The following is a 19,283-nucleotide window of genomic DNA, read 5'->3' as shown; positions in this document are numbered from 1 at the left end:
CAGTTTTGTTTTTTCATCCACTAGTTGATTGACAGCATCTTTTGCCACAGGAGAATCCCAGTGAAGAAGACGCAGCTATTGTGGACAAAGTGCTTTCCATGCGAGTTGTGAAGAAAGAGGTGAGGCCTATCTGTCTTCAGTGTCATTTACAGTATCTTTAATGTAAGTCTTTACTTTTAAAGATTTACCTATTTTTCCAATTATGGGTATTCTCTACTAGTGAGTTAACATTCGTGGTTCCTAAGTTTTATTTAACGAGTACCTTTGAATCACAGAATAAATTGCTAGTGTGTAGTTACAAGAGATGCTATAAGGGCAGGTTGGTGGTGGCGCACACCTTTAGTCCCAGCACTAGGGAGGCAGAGGCAGGTTCTCTTGAGTTCAAGGACAGCCAGGGCTACACAGAGCAAAGCCCAGTCTTGACCCACCACCTTCCAGTAAAGCAGAGAGATGGTACATGAAAACCAGCTACAACAGTGTCATGGCCTCTTTCACTACTCCGCTGACAGTGCATGAAAACTTTATTTCTCAGCTCTCAGACCTTTAGTACTGGATTAGTTCCTTGACCAATGAAATATTCAGGAAACATGAGGATGAAGTACTGCCATGTGTAGGTGAAATTAAAAGATCTATCTTTGATAAGTATATGACTATCATTTCTGTATTTCTTCCCAGCTTCCTTCTGGACAGTACACTGAGGCTGAGGAATTCTTTGTCAAGTACAAGAACTAGTAAGTTACATGTAGTCAGAGCTGTTCACCCTGAATGTAGAGGCTATGGGAGGGCCTCTCATGGAGACTACTGCTCACTCTAAATCCACAGGCTGTGGAGGCCTTCCCTACCCCCTTATTTTATTCTGTTACAGTTTGTTTTCTAAGAGCTGGTCTGAAATTTTCAGTAGTTGCAATGAAAATTTGCAGAAAGTGGGGTGAGAGCAGTTTTAAAGGCCTTATTTCTCTGAACTGTAGTTTGGAAACAAACAGAATCAGCAACACTTAAGTGTGCTAATGTGGTATCTAGGTGTACCCCAGAAAAGGTGGTTTGTATGCATTCAGGTTTAAGGAACACTGACCTAAGCCGTCTCCTATTAAAGCCCACGTTTGTCTCACCTGTCGGCGAGGTCTGTGTGGTCTCCAGATCACAGTGCTAGAGTGCTGGGTTCCACTTCTCACAGAATGACCGGCTGTCTCCGCCCACTGCAGCTCCTATCTGCACTGTGAATGGGCAACTATCTCCCAGCTGGAGAAGGACAAGAGGATCCATCAGAAGCTAAAGCGCTTCAAGACGAAAATGGCTCAGATGAGGCACTTCTTTCATGAAGTAAGCAGACGGTGTCGACGTTCCATTTTAAGCTTTCACTGGTTTTGTTTCTGCTTAGTTTGGTTTGGGTTTGGGTTTTGTTGGGACAACAGGGTTTCACTGTATCATCCAGGCTGTCAGAGTTGCCTTCCTGCCTTTACCTCCCAAATGTTGGTACAGAAGTGTACACGTGGCCTTCCCTTTCTTTCCTAGCACAAATTAATTACCAGGCTGTCAGCCTGCAGAGACATGCTCTGTTTGTGTAGATTGTGTAGAGGTTTCCTTGTAATCGTTGCCATGCTTTTGTTTTCCTAGGTTTAATTATGGTCTGGATTAGCTCTAACAGTTCAGTACTGTGAGACAGTAGTAAGTCAGGCCGGGTGGAGTGTTTTTCAGGAGGAATGGTAAAGTAGCCTCGTCTTCAGCAGCTTCTCCTCTCTCGAATACTGCACTTAGCTAGCTTAGGCTCTTTAGAGACAGCTATCTTACTTTGAGAAAACATTTTTTTGTTTGTTTGGTTGGTTTGTTTATTAATGAGACAATCTTGTGTAGCCCAGGCTAACTCACTGACTCCCTTCTGGTCCTCTGTCCTCCGGTGTCGCCTTTACCTTACTGCTAGGATCATAGGCATTGCCCCGCCATTCATGCGTGGTGGGGATGTAGCCCATGGCTTTCTGCATGCCGAACAAGCACTCTATCAACTGAGCTTCCTCTCCAGTCTGAGAAAGCTTCTTAAATCAAATTTCTAATCTAGTATTGGTAAAAAATAGTAATAAAGGAACTTTAATTTCTTATATCTTCAGTTACTACCAAATAAACTTTGAAACTACATAAACAAGGAAATATATTTAACAATTTAGTAGTGGGTTTGGAGAGTTTGACTTTCAATCACAGTGTGTAAGCAGAAGAGGGAGTGAAAAACAGCTGAGGAAATGGAGGTGGCACTGCGGGAAACACTTGGGAAAGCTTGGATCTGAAGAAGTGTTAATTGCTTTATGAAATATATAGACACGTTTGTACGTTTCAGGCACTGTTTCAGCAGACAGAATGCTAAGAAGGCTAGGAGTCCAGGTCTTGTATGGAGACAGTAGCCCCTGTTAGGGAAAAGAGTCTATCTCTGGGAATAGGTGAAAGAATTGGTTTTAATGCTGTGAACCTACACAATTCCCATTAGTTTTTGTTTTTGTTTTTTTTTTTTTTTACCTGTAAAGATAAAATAGAAAGGTATAGGCAGGTTACTGGACAGTGGCAGTGGCTTTGCTGCCTTACCGTGTGGCTTCATAACTCACTAGGATGAAGAGCCTTTCAATCCAGACTACGTCGAGGTGGACAGGATACTGGACGAGTCTCACAGTGTGGACAAGGATAATGGTGAGGTGAGTTGGGCGCAGAGAGTATGAGAAGCCGCTGCAGATCTCGTCTGTTTGCTTGCCAATCCTTTATTTTTCAGATGTGGCCGAAAAATCCCTTGGACTGAAAAGGTATTTCTGAATTTCTTTTGTGGGTTTCTTAGCAATAAATACAGTGGGAAGGCAAAGGAGTAGAAGAGGCAGAAGTAGCTGTGCCAGGGATCTTAGAGCCTCCTCTAGGCTCTGAGGAAGATGCTCCACACTGATTCTTAAATCATTGAGTATAAAAGCACTTGAACAGGTTTCTAGCTTCTGTATTTCCTGATCTCACATTCGTCAGTACCTTTCATTTCTCATTTTGGCCCCATCCACATACTGTTTCAAGTTGCTTTTCTGGGAATTTTTTTTATTTTTCATAAAATGGTTTGGATTAAATCTACAGATTGAGGATATATTCTTTTTATTTTCAACTACTTGGAAGTCTTGTAGATTTCCTGTTTGATTCTCCAAAGAGTCACACAACATCTAAGCCAAAGATGAGCTCACTCATGTCTTAAAATTACAGTTGGACAACAAACTTCCTTTTTTTGAAAAGCTTCACTTTTTGCTTCAAGCCATTGCTGACTTAGCTTCACACTTCTTGTGACAGTGACAGAGAAGAGTGCCATCAGCACTAAGTTGTAAGCTAGATTTCCTAGCTATGCAATTCTACCACGTCACTCCAACAGGATCTGTAACATTTGCATGTTTTACGTTTCTCAGTCTTAAGAATAACTCAGAGCCTTAGATACACTGGGCCTGTTAATATTTTAATGTCTTCAGATTCTAGTAAGTATAGAATGTATATTCTCCTCATGGGTTGAGTGTGCACGGTGTTGTGTTCTGGAAGTGACTGGAGAATAGGCAAATCGTTAGGAAGTTTGCTGCCCCTAGATTCTCATCATTTTCAGGATCTCGACTTTTCCTACCTCGGCAGTCTTACGTTCCTATTGCCACACTTAGCCTTCCAAAAGTAATGGCCTTTTGTTCAAACCCTTAAAGTGCAGTTGGCATGTTACTAAAAGTGTTTTGGTGTTTTGATATTATAGTTAATGTTCCCAATATTTGACAGTAATATTTTGTGTATCCTTTCCCTCCTAAAATAGATTTGATTTTCATCTGTTTTGTATTAGCTAACAGTGGAACTAGTATATTCTTCACAAAAATAAGCTAATATGCTGGAAATAAGTGATTTATACAAAAGGTTTTGGCCAAGTGATGACTAAAATCATTGTAGTAAAGAAAGAAGGAGCCATTGGCACTCCTGTGACCTATGCCTGTTGAGGTATTTCACACTTAGTGGTAGCTATTTCAGAGAGGATCCTGTAAATTGATAATTAAGAGATTCCTATTGAGCACACTATGCCTAACACCCTGCTTCCCTTTGACTTTTTTGTTTTTGTTTTTTCTTTTTTTGAGAATGTGTTTCTTTGTCTCCTTGGCTGTCCTACACTTAGCTCTGTAGACCAGGTTAACCTAGGACTCATATCCTGTGTGCTGGGTTAGTGGTGTAGGCTATGCTTAGTATGTCTAATTGCTTTATATAAGCCTTTAGTAGAAATGCCATCACAGGAGTGAACGATCATCTTTTATTTTATTTTTGTAGTACCTGGGATCAAACCCAGGGCAGTAAACATGCTGGGTCCAGAGCCCCACGGTGACTATCTTGAGTTGCAAAAGCAGGAGTGGTATTACAAATACACACATCTGAGCACTTCCTGCAGTGGATGTGTAGGACAGGACTGGTTGGAGTGTCAGCATCTCTCCCTGGAGCCTGTGATTGGTGGATTCGGCCGGCGTTTAGCACTTTAAAACTGATACTTTGGAATCTGGTTTAGAGTCAAGTCTTACCCTTTAATCACTGCTGCACTGGCTTTCTTTTCTCCTAGCCTGTAATCTACTACCTGGTAAAATGGTGCTCTCTGCCCTATGAGGACAGTACGTGGGAGCTAAAAGAGGATGTTGACGAGGGCAAGATTCGGGAATTTAAACGGATCCAGTCAAGGCATCCAGAACTCAAAAGGGTGGTAGGTACATTTGGATTTAGAAGACAAATGTAGTGTAAAGGACTATTATATTAAGACTTTATTTTTCTTTTCCTATGTACAGAAGTTTTTATTGGTTTAGCTTTCTGTTATGGAAATTCTCTTAACATGTAAGAAAGGGTTATACCAGTCATTAAGGAAAAATTAATGGATGTTTGATCCTGTATCTTATTTTAAATCAAATTACACATCACATCTAGAGCTTCAACAGGCAGAAGTGGAAGACCAGTAAGCTTGCTCAGACACAATGGTCTTTACTTCAGTTTGGTTGTATTTTGTGATGTCCTCACTGTCTAGATTTAAGCTTTATAGCACATGTCTGCCTTTCAGCTACTTGAGATGTTGAGATGTTAAAAGCATAAGGTCAGCCTAGACAGGATAATGGAGATACTGTCCCCAGAACAGGGCACAAAGTGTCTTATTTATTTGGTTCATTGATTGTTTAGTTTTTAAGACAGGGTGGCTCTGTGTAGCCTTGCTGTCCTGGAACTCGCTCTATAAATCTGGCTGACCTAAAACCCAGAGATCCAGCTGCCTCTGCCTCCCGAGTCCTGAGATTAAAGGTGTATGCTATGAAGAGATTCTTCAAGGCTTGGAAACCAGGGTCCCTCCTGGTTCATCCCTGTGAGTACAGGGATTACAGGCATGCATCACTGAACCCAGTTTCCTTTAAGGACTTAAATTTCTTTCTTTCCCCTTTTTTTTTCTTTTTTAATATTTATTTTATGTATATGTGCGATTTCTCTGCATACCAGAAGAAGGCATTGAATCCATGGCTCTACAGTTATAAACTACTGAGAGCTGCTGTGTGAATGCTAGAATTCAATAAACTCAGAACCTCTGGAAGAGAAGGCAGTGAGTGGTCTTCACACTTGAACTCTCTCTCCAGCCCTCTAAATATTTTAAAAGTAGTTTTCTGGCATCATTCTGAAATATCCAGTGGGCTGTCTTTCTTTTAAAAATAATATACATTCATGAATACAAATGTATTTCACAAGTCATAACCCACTGTTCCACTAATTCAAAGTTTTTACTTTTTAGAATCGTCCACAGGCAAATGCCTGGAAGAAATTGGAGTTGTCACATGAATATAAAAACAGAAACCAATTACGGGAGTATCAGTTAGAAGGGGTCAACTGGCTTCTCTTTAATTGGTATAACAGGTAAAGAACAAAGTGAGCTCATAACATGGAGGCTTAGTCTGGGAATTATTTTTAGACATTTTCTAAAAATAATTTTTCCCTAGGTAGTTTTTTTAAAGATGATAAATTTTTGGCATGTTCTTCTCCCCATTCCCCAAAATCTACAGGCAGAACTGCATCCTGGCTGATGAAATGGGATTAGGCAAAACCATTCAGTCCATTGCCTTCTTGCAGGAGGTATATAATGTGGGCATCCATGGTCCCTTTTTGGTCATTGCTCCATTGTCCACCATTACTAACTGGGAGCGAGAATTTAATACCTGGACAGAGATGAACACTATTGTGTACCATGGCAGCCTGGCCAGCCGGCAGATGATTCAGCAATATGAAATGTACTGTAAAGATTCACGGGTGAGTTGTATGCCTTGGGAATGCTGTGCTTAGAGAAAATAAGGCCAGGGCCCAAGTGTCTCGGGGCCTACATGCAAGTTAAGTAAGGGTGCTCACTCAGGCGCATGATTCCATGATTTAAGGTCTTCTGTGTGGTGTGGGCAGACGTGGCATGTCACTGAGCATTCCGACTCAGTACATGAATACATTACTTAGGAGAGCTGGCTTGTTTGCTTTGAGTCAACCATCCTTGCTGTACAGCCTAGACTGGCCTCAGCTTCCTGAAGGCTGACGTGAAGGCGCCACAGCACCCCGCCGATACATGTGTTTTCAGTAGAGTTCTGGTGACATTGCTGTGTTTTGAAGTACTTTTTAGAGAAATAAGCTTAAGCATGGAAATAAACTAAAATGTGCATTTGCCCTTTATTTTTTAAACAACTGAAATTTTAACAGAAGATGCTTTTTCTAAGGGAAAAGTTTTGAATTACCCATTTCGTATTAACAGCAAACTTGATTAATTACTGCTTTGTTTCTATCATGATTTTTTTTTACTTCTAAGCTAAATTTTTCTCATATTGTACTCCTTTGTTGAAATTATCTGATTTTTGTCAGAATCCCATATTAACATTCTGTATTGGCTGCTACTACTTTATTTTTATTAGTTTTCGTGTTTTTTGAGATAAGGGCTCAGTGTGTAGCTCAGATTGGCCTCAAACTTGAGCTCCTTTTGTCTATGCGTCCTAAGTTAAGGTTACAGGAAGATACCTGGCCTCTGGCTTGACTTCCATTTTTTTCAGCATAGTTCAACATTTTGTGTATCTTACTGTTAACGAATGCACAATCTAGTACAGATTTACAGCAGCTAAGCATACAACAGTCAGAAATGTTAAGCTTCACTCAGTGAGGTAGTCCTGTTATTTTCCCAGGAAGCTGAATCTGTTGAGAAAAATGCGTATCGTGTTCAGTGACTTGGCACTGCCTATTGGGAGTGACAGACGTTGGTGGTACAGTGGTAGTTTATATTAAACTTTCTTAAATATAGCAAGGAAATTCAGAACTCTGCAGGTGGGCATGTGCTTCAGAGGCACCTCTTCTGACTGCACCAATTCCATGATTAGGGTCGCCTCATCCCAGGTGCATATAAGTTTGATGCCTTGATCACCACTTTTGAGATGATTTTGTCAGACTGTCCTGAACTTCGTGAAATTGAATGGCGTTGTGTTATCATTGATGAAGCCCATCGGCTAAAGAACCGTAATTGTAAGCTACTCGATAGCCTCAAGCACATGGACCTGGTGAGTTCCCAAAGTACTTGTGGACACTCTTGAAATTTAATCAGATTCACTGGGAAATGAAATTGTTCTAACTTAGCAGAGAACAATGGAACCTTGTACTAAGGGCCCTGAAGATCACGTAAACACTAAGTTTTAGATTTGGAAATGAACTGCGCATGGGTGCTTCTTAACCATGAGGAACAATAGAAACATACCTTAGTTAATCATCCCAGAGATTAATATTTTAAAAAAAAGTCTATTTTTCATGATTCCCTAATTGAACCATTTGAGCCATATTCATATAGTCTTTTCTTTGTTTGGTTTGGTCTTTTGGGACATGGTTTCTCTGTGTAGCCCTGGATGTCCTGGAACTCATTCTATAGAACAGGCTAGCCTTGAACTCAGAGATCCTGTGTCCCCAGTGCTGAGATTAAAGGCCTGCATCACCACATGCAGCCTTTCCTAGGATATTAATGTTGCTGCACCTGGCTGTTGATACTAGTTATTTTTTGGAGCACTTAGATTATATGCATGATACCTCTCATCTTCTAGTGGGCCAGATTAGGTGGGCTTCCCTACAAAGTGATCTCAGGACAGTATTGAAAAGGATCAAGTGGAGCTGCAGAGCCCTTGAGCTCTGAGACTCAGTGCATTCTTTTTATCAGAGGCAGCCAAAAGGGAAGCCTGAATTCAAGGGGGGTGAGTCTTATTGCAAAAACCTACGGATTCTTTAGTCTGGTATATTAGGATTTCTTTACGTAGTTAAACATGGAGAGACACGAATTTAGAAATAGTGTAATCTGAGTTGCTAATACTTTATTTGGTTTAAGTCAGTATTTACTTAGTTTCAATATATTAGATAAGGGCATTTCTTAAATGGTTTTTTGTTAATAAGTAAGCAAGAAAAAGAAAAGTTAAGACAGAAATCTGATCCATTACCTGTAGATAAACTAAAACTAACTGCATACTTGATAGGATCTCTGCAAATTCTGTCTTCTCGCTTACAGGAGCATAAAGTGTTACTTACAGGAACACCATTGCAAAATACTGTAGAGGAGCTGTTCAGCCTACTTCATTTCTTGGAACCTTCTCAGTTTCCCTCAGAATCAGAATTCCTTAAGGATTTTGGGGATCTGAAGACAGAGGAGCAGGTAAGACGTCTGTCTGATGAGGTATTACCTGAGGGCCTTCCTGAGGTTTGCCTGTATCACTTATCTGTAGTGATATTTTCAGATAGTGGGAAGCTATTTGTCTGCTCTCTCTTGATGATGTAAATAAGTGGTTTCTTTTTCTCTTTATGAAATAATGTAAAGTTAGTGATTTCTTTTCCTCTTCATAATGAACCACAGGTTCAAAAGCTTCAGGCCATTCTAAAGCCAATGATGCTGAGAAGACTCAAAGAGGATGTTGAAAAGAATTTGGCTCCCAAACAGGAGACTATTATTGAAGTAGAGCTGACCAACATCCAGAAGAAATACTACAGAGCTATTTTAGAGAAGAATTTCTCCTTCCTTTCCAAAGGAGCAGGGCATACCAATATGCCTAACCTCCTGAACACGATGATGGAGTTACGCAAGTGCTGCAACCACCCATACCTCATCAATGGTGAGCGGTGAAAGCCTTGAAGTGAAGTGCATCAGCTGAGCCTTACTGGGATGTGGGCGGTGGCTCAGGAGTCCCACATTATCTTAGTAGTTCTGGTTATTACATGTTTCAGCTAGTGTGTGTGTGTGTATGTGTGTGTGTGCGCGCATGTATGCGTGCGTGCGTGCATGTTTGCGTGTGCACACATGCCATAGCATACATGTGGAAGTCAGAGGACAATCCTGTAAAGTCTGTTCTTTCCCTCCACTGTCCTGTGGGTTATAGGGTCCAGACCCCAGATGTCAGGCTTGCACAGCAAACACCTTTATCTACTGAGCTATTTTGCCAACCCCTCTCTTATCATTTCTATTTCCTTGGTTTTACATAATCCCCCAAATTGAAAATGATTTTTTTTTTTCCTTTCTTTTTTTCGGAGCTGAGGACCGAACCCAGGGCCTTGCGCTTTCTAGGCAAGCGCTCTAGAAAATGATTTTCTATGTACAATTTTATGAGTTTATTACTCAAGTTATTCTGGATAAAATTTCCTGCACTTCATTTTGGATTTGGGGTGGGAATAGGTATTTTGCATTTTATTTCTTGTCCCTGTTAATTATATGTTTTGTTTTTTAAGACTTATTTACTTATTTTATGTATATGTGTACACTGTAGCTGTCTTCAGACACACCAGAAGAGGGCATAGGATCCCATTACAGATGGTTGTGAGCCACCATGTGGTTTCTGGGAATTGAACTCAGGACCTCTGGAAGAGCAGCCAGTGCTCTTAACCTCTGACTCTCCTCTCCAGCCCTATTTACATGTTCTTAAAATCCAGTTTACTCAGGAAAGCCTTACCGTAGGATGCTTTATATAAGAAGAATAGAAGATTAGTTTGAATATTTTGTTGATGAGCTTTTTGTGAGAAATGTTGATATTACTGTTAAAGGCGATGGATAAGAACATTTGCTGCACAAGCTTCAGGGCACAGATTTGAATTCCCAGTACCCATATAAACAAATTGGGCATGGCCACTTACACTTTACGTGCCACATGGAATAGCAGTAAGGAGACTTCACGTGCCAGCCTAGCTCCAGGATGTTCTGTATGAGACCCTCTGTCAGTAGACGGTGACAGAACGTGGTAGAGCAGAACACCTGACATCCTACTTTGACTTCTGAGTGAATTTAGACACACTCCCGGGCTCAGAGTCACATGGGCATGCAAGTGCTTGTATGTATGCATGTGTGTGTCTAGAGAGGTAGGAAAGAAGGGAGGGTAAAAGATCCTACTAAGCTGGGTCTGGTGGTACACACCTTTAGTCCCAGCACTCTGAGGCAGAAGCAGAGGCAGGAGGATTGCTGAGAGTTTTGAGGCCAGCCTGGTCTACAAAGTGAGTTCCAGGACAACTATGGCTACACAGGGGAACCCAGGGGCGGATAACAAAAAAGAGATCATGCTACTTTTTTCTTTGCATATTTCCTTCAAGCCACCGTATAAATAATACTATATGTTTTCACTTATTCCCAACATTAACTCTGTCTTTTTTTTATTTGCAGGTGCAGAAGAGAAAATCCTGATGGAATTTCGGGAAGCTTGCCATATTATACCTCAAGATTTCCATCTGCAGGCCATGGTTCGGTCAGCTGGCAAATTAGTTCTTATTGACAAGTTACTTCCAAAGCTTAAAGCTGGTGGCCATAAAGTTCTGATCTTCTCCCAGATGGTACGCTGTCTAGATATTCTGGAGGATTATCTGATCCAGAGGAGGTAGGACATGACTCATTCTACAGTGTCCTGTGGACATTATAAATGTTCATAAAGCCTCAAGCATAGATGGGGATAGCTCAGTAGTAGAATGTTTGCTCGGCACATGCAAGACCGACTTAGCCACTCTTATGACACCCTGCCCCCCTTAAACAGGTACTTATACGAACGCATTGATGGGCGAGTTAGAGGCAACCTTCGACAAGCTGCTATCGACCGCTTTAGCAAGCCTGACTCAGACCGCTTTGTCTTCTTGCTATGTACCCGTGCTGGTGGACTTGGTATTAATCTTACAGCTGCTGATACCTGTATTATTTTTGATTCAGACTGGAATCCACAGAATGACCTGCAGGTAAAGGAAATTATCCTCTTAAACTATCTGTTGTTTGTATTAGCTACTCACTTCTGCCCCTTTGGCACAAAAGCAGCAGTGGACAGCATGTAAGTGAATGGATCTATGTTTGAAATAAATTTCACTTATCGAAAAAGATAAACGCACAAGGTAGTTTGCTGACTCCTATTCCACAAGCTATGGCAGAGATTTCTTTTTGAAATTGACTTGGTTTTGAGAGTTGGAGTGTGAAGAACTGATTAGTATTCTGTATCTCTTTGTTCTCTTTTTAACCAGGCCCAAGCACGTTGTCATCGCATTGGACAGAGCAAAGCTGTAAAGGTGTACCGACTCATCACTCGCAATTCCTACGAGAGAGAGATGTTTGATAAAGCTAGCCTCAAGTTGGGGCTGGACAAAGCTGTGCTTCAGTCCATGAGTGGTCGGGATGGCAACATTACTGGAGTACGTGTATAGATAAGTCGGTGGTGGTTCATAGTAAAAGCAGGAGAGAGAAGCAGTTATTTAAGTATGATTACTGGGTATGCTGGTACGTGTGCATGCATCCAGAAGCTAGAGAGCTAGAGGACAGCTTGTGGCTTCAGGTCTCCTTCCTCCTTTATGGAAGTGAGTTCAGATCACCAGGCTTGCCTTGCAGTCAGCTTTACCTGTGAGGCATCTTGCACAAAAATGTGATTATCTTGTTTAGATTATCAATAATTGTACTGCTGATTATTTCTTACCATACAATAAAATGTCAACAAGACTTTATTCTTTTTGTAAGATTTTTATCTTTGTCTTGGATTTTGTAGATTCAACAGTTCTCCAAGAAAGAGATTGAAGATCTCTTAAGGAAAGGTGCATATGCAGCCATAATGGAGGAAGACGATGAGGGTTCTAAGTTTTGTGAAGAGGACATAGATCAGATCTTGCTGAGACGGACTACAACCATCACTATTGAGTCTGAAGGGAAAGGGTCTACTTTTGCCAAGGTACATTCTGTGGCAGATCCTACCTGTGCAGACAGAGATGAAGACAGCAACCTCCAAGATTTAATGTTTTTAAATACTTGTTAATTTCCCAGTGTACATAGAAGCATTGCAGCTAACTTTAGTCTATCTTTGTTTCTCCCTAGGCAAGCTTTGTTGCTTCTGAAAATAGGACAGATATTTCCCTGGATGATCCAAACTTTTGGCAAAAATGGGCCAAAAAGGCAGACCTAGACATGGATCTGCTGAATAGTAAGGTGAGCTCCCCTTTCCTTTGAGGGGAGGTCTGTAGATGACAAAAGCACTTGCACTCTTAAACACTTCCAACTCTCTAATGCTAACTGGAATTTAGGGTACAGTATTATATGCAAAGGATTTGGAAACTACCCTGGTACCCTCTAAACATACTTAGATGTTATCCGGGTGATGGTGGCACATGTCTTTAATCCCAGCACCCGGGAGACAGAGGCAAGCTAATCTCTGAGTTGCAGGCCATCATGAGTTCTAGGACAGCCAGGGCTACACACAGAGAAACCCAGTCTCAATTTATATGTTGTCTTAGTCACTGTTCTATTGCTGTGAAGAGACACCATGACCACAGCAACTCTTATAAAGGAAAGCATTTAATTGGTGCGCGCTTACAGTTTCAGAGGTTTAGTCCACTATTACCATGGCCAGAAGCGTGGTAGTAAGCAGGCAGCATGGCAGCTCAAAAGTTCCAAAAGGCAGCAGGAAACAGAGACACTGGCCGGGCCTAAGCTCTTCACTCTCAAGCTCATCCCAAATGACACACTTTTCCAACAAGGCCACATGTTCTTACCCTTTTTCATAGTGCCATTTCTCAGTTTCGGTGTTCAAAGCTATGAACTCACCTACACGGGCCATTCTTACTTAAACTACCAAAGATATCTACCGCTTTTTCTTCCTGAGCCTTGTAGATTGTTGTACAATCTTCTGAGTACATTGATGACTTATATTCAAGTTTGTCATATGAGCATATCATATCATATCTCCTTTTTCTATATAGAATAACTTAGTGATTGATACACCACGAGTTCGGAAACAGACTCGACACTTCAGCACTCTAAAAGATGACGACCTGGTTGAGTTTTCTGATTTAGAAAGTGAAGATGATGAACGTCCCCGTTCCCGAAGACATGACCGTCATCACACCTATGGGCGCACTGACTGCTTTCGGGTAGAAAAACATCTCCTGGTATATGGGTAAGAATGCAACGTGCCGTGAACAGAAAGGCATCTGCGTGCTGACTGACTCCTGACTCCCTCTTGACTTTCATAGTGGACAGTGTAGCCAAGAAGCATCACAGAAAAGACACTTTGCCATAAGGGAGCGTCTGTTTATTTTTTACTTTTGGAGGAGATGACAATTCTGGGAGCCAGGGAAATATCACTGAATTTGAATCTCTCCTAAAACATTTGTGTTGTTTGCTCCCCCTGTTTTGTTAGTTGGGGACGTTGGAGAGATATTCTGTCTCATGGACGATTTAAGCGGCGCATGACTGAAAGAGATGTGGAGACAATATGCCGAGCCATCCTTGTGTACTGTCTTCTACACTACCGTGGGGATGAAAACATCAAAAGCTTCATTTGGGACTTGATTAGCCCTGCTGAAAATGGCAAGACAAAAGAATTGCAGAATCATTCAGGTAATTATCAACTCCCACCTTTTCATCTTTCTACAGGGTATCTAGTCCTTTTCAGGTGTCAGGGTTTTTCTCAATCCAAGTCTTCCATGTCTCCCCTTTCCCAGGTCTGTCTATCCCTGTGCCCCGTGGGCGTAAGGGGAAAAAAGTGAAGTCACAAAGTACTTTTGACATTCATAAGGCAGACTGGATCCGGAAATATAACCCTGATACTCTGTTCCAAGACGAGAGCTATAAGAAGCACTTGAAACATCAGTGTAACAAGTAAGAGAGCTGTCCAGATGGTCCCCCGTGAAGGCTGGTTACACAGTTGCTAAGGTGTCTCTGTCCCTCCCTTCAGGGTACTGTTGAGAGTACGGATGCTGTACTACCTGAGACAGGAGGTCATTGGAGACCAAGCAGAGAAGGTGTTAGGGGGCGCCATAGCCAGGTAAAGCTTCTTTCTTACTTGAACATATATTCATTTATTGTCTGACTATCTATTACTTTGTGTTGTGGGAGGACAGGGACATGCACAACATGCATGTGACACTCAGAGGAAAAGTTGCCAGGGTAGTTTCTCTCCTGTGCGGGTTCCAGAGACTGAACTCAGGTTGTTGGACCTGGTTGCAAGTGGCTTTACCTACTGAGCCATCTCACCAGCCTTGCTTTTTTATTTATTCATTCATGTATTTTGTTTCCTTCCTTACTCCAGGAGTGACTGCTTTGCTTCTTCCTATACATACTGTTTTGTTTTGTTTTGTTTTTTTATACATACTGTTTTTAAGATATCTGATAATTAAATCTCTATGCCAGGCCTTTACTCCTACATTTAGCACTAGTTCATGGAAATAGGGCAAAATCGTAAACATTAAAGTAATGTATAAAACAAGCAACCTTTAATAATCTTTTGAAGGATTATCACTTCCTTTTCTAACATTGCTTTACCGACTTACACATTTAGTGAGATTGACATATGGTTCCCAGTAGTGGATCAGCTGGAGGTTCCAACAACATGGTGGGATAGTGAGGCTGACAAATCCCTGCTCATTGGCGTTTTTAAGCATGGTAGGTACCTTCTCCCATATTGCTTTTGTATTGAAGATATGTGCCAAGTAATAATACATTTAACAAAATGTTTGTTGTGAACTCATCACTAGAAATTTTTGTTTAAGTAAGAAACTAGTTCTTAAATGTCTGTAACAAACTAGTTAGTTCTATAATCAAGTGTTTAAGGAATTCGAGATGGACAGCTAAATCAAAGGCAGGAAGCCTTTGTTGTCCTCTAACCATGGTTACTATAATGTTACCTCCCTATGTATTATGGGATCTACATTAAGACTCTGCATGTCGGGGTTGGGGATTTAGCTCATGTCAGACGAAGTAATATATGTCAAGCCTTATTAATAACCATACTTAACTCCAGCAACTTTTCTTTTCTTTTCTTTTCTTTTTTTTTTTCTTTTTTTTTTTTTTTTTGGTTCTTTTTTTCGGAGCTGAGGACCGAACCCAGGGCCTTGAGCTTCCTAGGCAAGCGCTCTACCACTGAGCTAAATCCCCAACCCCTTCCAGCAACTTTTCTTAACGCATGCCCAAACAATCCTTTTTAATGTAAATCTCTCACTCATCTAAGGTTTAGTGGTCTGAGGTAGCAGTGAGTAGTAATTTCTTAGTAGTTTTTGCCTAATAAGAAATTCCAGGCATTAATATCAGTGAATATTAGCTTCATCCTTTGATGTATTTGAATGCATTTTCTTAAACATACTTTTTTGTTTACTTCCTAAAATAAAGGTTTTTATTTACATGTTCTTGAGAAGTCTAATGGGATTAAAAAAAAGTAAGCTAGGCAGGCATGAAGGTGCACACTTTTAATCACAGCACTGGGATACAGAGACAGGTATACCTCATGTGTTTTAGGCCATCTAGGGCTACACAAAGTGACCCTATCTGAGGGGGGGGGGGGAGCAAGCATTGATTTACTAGTAAGACACAGAAATGTAGAAGAGTCTGTTTCTTGTTCACTTGAGAGTGTGTGACAAGCCCCATAGATTATTAGCCTACTACTTCCTTCATCTTTGTGCTAAGAATGGTGACTTAAAGACTGTCACTCAAGTGACCAGTCACGTTAAGATGAGTTATTAAATTTTTAGCAATCACTACATGAAAACTCTAAAAAATTATAAATACAGTACTAATAACACTTATCCAAATTTTTTATTATGAGCAAAGTAGCCCACATACTCTAACAGAGAAATCTGAATTTCTTTAATCTTTGGCCCTTGGTCTTCTAGGCTATGAAAAATACAATACCATGAGGGCAGACCCTGCCTTGTGTTTCCTGGAAAAAGCTGGCAGGCCAGATGACAAAGCCATTGCAGCGGAGCACAGAGTTCTGGATAACTTCTCCGACCTGGTAGAAGGGTAAGCATGGTACTGCCTGTCTTCACCTCTGGAGCCGCTCTGTGCTGCTCGTGCTGATACTACCTAACTCTACCCTTGACTGATGAAGGAGGATTCCTTTTTGTTTGGCTTTATTTTTATTTTTGTTTTTGTTTGGGGACAGGGTCTCAAAGCGTTCCAGGGCTCTCTGGCAGTCTGTAACCTGCTTTGTTGACTAGGCTGACCTCAAACTCAAGAGATTTACCTACTCTGCATCCTGAGATCTGCGATTAGAGGCATGTGCCCCCATGCCTGGCCCATCACTAGGATTCTAAATGGTCATTATTTCTCTGTGTGCTAAAAGTTCTTACTCAAGAATAGGGCCAGCAGGGGTTGGGGATTTAGCTCAGTGGTAGAGCGCTTGCCTAACAAGCACAAGGCCCTGGGTTCGGTCCCCAGCTCCGGAAAAAAAAAGAAAAAGGGGAAAAAAAAAAAAGAATAGGGCCAGCAGATTGGAGTTCAGACACTGGCCTAGATCACACATTGCCATAACTACAGGCGAAGATCTGTGTTACTCCCAGAAGGTTTATACTGTGGACTCTGTGTAGCTATGTTCTAGTGACTGTTAAGAAATGGCAGCAGTTTTCAGGTCACTGACGCTGCAGAGCTCTAGACAGTTGTGGCCCTAACTCGTCATCTTCCTGTGGGGTCTGACACAGAAGTGCTCGTTTTGCCTGGGAATATGTCCCGATGATGAGTTGCCATGCTAATACTGAGTCACCAGGCAGGGCAGTGTTGCCCTGGTTTGGGTGCCAGTGAGTTTAACAAAACTTCTCATGTGGAGACCTGAGGGACATTGTGCAATGATGAGTTTTGTTGAAGATATATACATTTTGGCGCAAACAAGACTGTTGATCACATCTTTACTTTGGTTGGTATAGGAACAACAAAAGAAATATATTCATTGCAAATTATTCTGTCACCCTTCTGCTTATGAGCAAAGTAGAGAAAATTAATACATTTTTAAAAATATGAATAGGGTATGGTGGAGTGGGGAGATGGTGTCTTAGTTGGGGTTAGGATTGCAGTGATGAAACACCATGACCAAAAGCAACATAGGAAAGGGTTTATTTCACTCATAATATGATATAATAGTTATCCTCAAAAGCTCTGAGAGCAGGAACTCAAGCAGGGCAAACACCTGGAGGCAGTCCACCCAGTGTGGACTGGACCCTTTCCCATCTTCACTACTTTAAAGAAATGCCCTATAGGCTTGTCTGCAGTCTGGTCTGCGTTTTCTCCATTGAAGTTCCCACCACCCAGATGAATCTAGCTTATGTCAAGTTGATATAAAACTAGCCAACACAGGGGGTTGGAGATTTAGCTCAGGGTAGAGCGCTTGCCTAGCAAGCGCAAGGCCCTGGGTTCGGTCCCCAGCTCCGAAAAAAAAGGGGAGAAAAAAAGGGAGAAAAAAAAACCAACTAGCCAACACAGATGGCTCAGTAGTTGAGAGCACTTTCTGCTCTTCTGGAGGACCCAGTCTTGGTTCCAGCACTCATGTGGAAGCTCACAGTTGCCTACACATCCAGTTCTAAGGCATTTTATATCCTTCCCAACAACGGGCATTCACATGCTGCACAAAGGTGCATGCAGGTACTCGCACATAGACATAAAATCGTTCTGTAAAAGGGGGAGAGGGGCTGGACAGATGACTCAGCAGAGTTAAGAACATTGGCTGCCAGAGAACTCAGGTTCAGTTCCCAACACCCGCATGGGACCTCACAACTGTCTGTAACTCCAGTTCAGGGGATCTGACACTCTTGCACCAATACACATAAAATTAAATAGTTTTTTTAAAAAACACGTACACCATGCAAAATTAATAGATGTTGTGAGGAAGGGAAAAAGTAATTAAACAATAAAAGGGAAGGGTGTGGATTAGGGTGTTTGACTTCCTACTAGTTGTGGATGGCATGGACCTATAGTCCAGGAAGTCTGGAGGCTTAAATCAGAAGGATTATCTGAGTTGGGGATTTAGCTCAGTGGTAGAGCGCTTGCCTAGCAAGCACAAGGCCCTGGGTTTGGTCCTCAGCTCCGAAAAACAAAACAAAACAAAACAGAAGGATTATCTGAGCCTGACTGATTAAGACTAGTCTTAGCAACTGTTTGGCAAGATTTTGTCCCAAAAAGTTAGGGCCAGAGAAAGAGAGATGCTCAGAGGCTAAGAAAACTAATGGCTCTTCAAAAAGACCCAGATTCAGTTCCCTATGGTAACTACTATCTGCAACTTCTCACATAGTACACAGGTGTGCATGCAGTCAGAATACCCATACACATAAAAACTTATTTTAAAAAATGGTTAAAAGTTTTGTTTGACCAAGTCAGGCAACTTGGATATGTACTTTGTCAACTTCAAGTTATTTGTTGTTCCCTAGGAGAGGTTCTAAACATAACCACAGTTTTGAAGCTCGCCTACCCTCCATTCTGTAAAGCATGAAATTAAAGAACACTCTTTGTTAGACTGTATGCTTGGCCGGATCTCCTAGTGTAGAACACATATTCTTTTTCTTTGTTTCTGAATACTTCTAGGATTGACTTTGATAAGGATTGTGAAGATCCTGAATATAAACCCCTTCAGGGTCCCCCAAAGGACCCGGATGATGAGGTAAGAAATTGTTTTGAGTCTAACTTTTATCTATTAGTAAATCTTTTTACCATATCCCATTCTCTGAACCTTGAAGTATATTATTCTAATTATATCTGATGTATGTTAATTGCACTAATGTGTGTGTATATGGAAAATACATAAACTATAAAAAGGTAAATTACAAGGACTGGGGAGATAGTTCAATAGTTAAAGAGCTCTGACTGCTCTTCTGGAAGACTCAGATTTGATTCTCAGAACCCACATAGTGGCTCACACCTATCTATAACTCCAGTTCCATGGAATATGATGCCCTCTTCTGGTCTCCACAAACACCGGGCCATATGTAGTGCACAGATTTACTAGCAGACAATCACCCATTCATTTAAAAATAAATTAATCTTAAGAAAACAA

At 41.2% G+C, this 19,283-nt stretch overlaps 1 protein-coding gene and 1 non-coding gene across 18 annotated transcripts in view; both read left to right on the top strand.

Annotated features, from left to right (window-relative positions):
* The window catches only part of Chd8 (chromodomain helicase DNA binding protein 8), a 59,592-nt gene that overhangs the window by 30,466 nt on the left and 9,843 nt on the right, over positions 1-19,283 (top strand). For 9 of the 17 annotated variants that reach the window (NM_001347661.1, XM_087586521.1, XM_087586516.1 and 6 more), the window contains 22 exons: positions 51-119; positions 676-731; positions 1,203-1,320; positions 2,592-2,675; positions 4,577-4,714; positions 5,774-5,895; positions 6,042-6,285; positions 7,383-7,559; positions 8,546-8,689; positions 8,888-9,143; positions 10,676-10,886; positions 11,040-11,235; positions 11,512-11,679; positions 12,027-12,206; positions 12,350-12,460; positions 13,231-13,427; positions 13,671-13,870; positions 13,975-14,131; positions 14,208-14,297; positions 14,811-14,914; positions 16,138-16,267; positions 18,815-18,890. In NM_001347661.1, the coding sequence (NP_001334590.1) occupies positions 51-119; positions 676-731; positions 1,203-1,320; positions 2,592-2,675; positions 4,577-4,714; positions 5,774-5,895; positions 6,042-6,285; positions 7,383-7,559; positions 8,546-8,689; positions 8,888-9,143; positions 10,676-10,886; positions 11,040-11,235; positions 11,512-11,679; positions 12,027-12,206; positions 12,350-12,460; positions 13,231-13,427; positions 13,671-13,870; positions 13,975-14,131; positions 14,208-14,297; positions 14,811-14,914; positions 16,138-16,267; positions 18,815-18,890 (3,228 nt within the window). Of the gene's footprint in view, positions 1-50; positions 120-675; positions 732-1,202; positions 1,321-2,591; positions 2,676-4,576; positions 4,715-5,773; positions 5,896-6,041; positions 6,286-7,382; positions 7,560-8,545; positions 8,690-8,887; positions 9,144-10,675; positions 10,887-11,039; positions 11,236-11,511; positions 11,680-12,026; positions 12,207-12,349; positions 12,461-13,230; positions 13,428-13,670; positions 13,871-13,950; positions 14,132-14,207; positions 14,298-14,810; positions 14,915-16,137; positions 16,268-18,814; positions 18,891-19,283 lie in introns of all 17 variants that reach the window. The other 8 variants (XM_087586528.1, XM_087586524.1, XM_087586519.1 and 5 more) reach the window with 1 other exon arrangement.
* Snord8 (small nucleolar RNA, C/D box 8) lies at positions 16,971-17,080 on the top strand. The gene has a single exon (XR_015639223.1). It is a non-coding gene; the product is annotated as a small nucleolar RNA U6-53/MBII-28 (small nucleolar RNA).

The sequence above is a fragment of the Rattus norvegicus genome, chromosome 15, assembly GCF_021556685.1.
Source record: "Rattus norvegicus strain SHRSP/BbbUtx chromosome 15, alternate assembly SHRSP_T2T, whole genome shotgun sequence".
NCBI classification, from domain to species: domain Eukaryota; kingdom Metazoa; phylum Chordata; class Mammalia; order Rodentia; family Muridae; genus Rattus; species Rattus norvegicus.
Note: the sequence above shows the minus strand (reverse complement) of the source record. Positions and strands in the feature narration are given on the sequence as shown.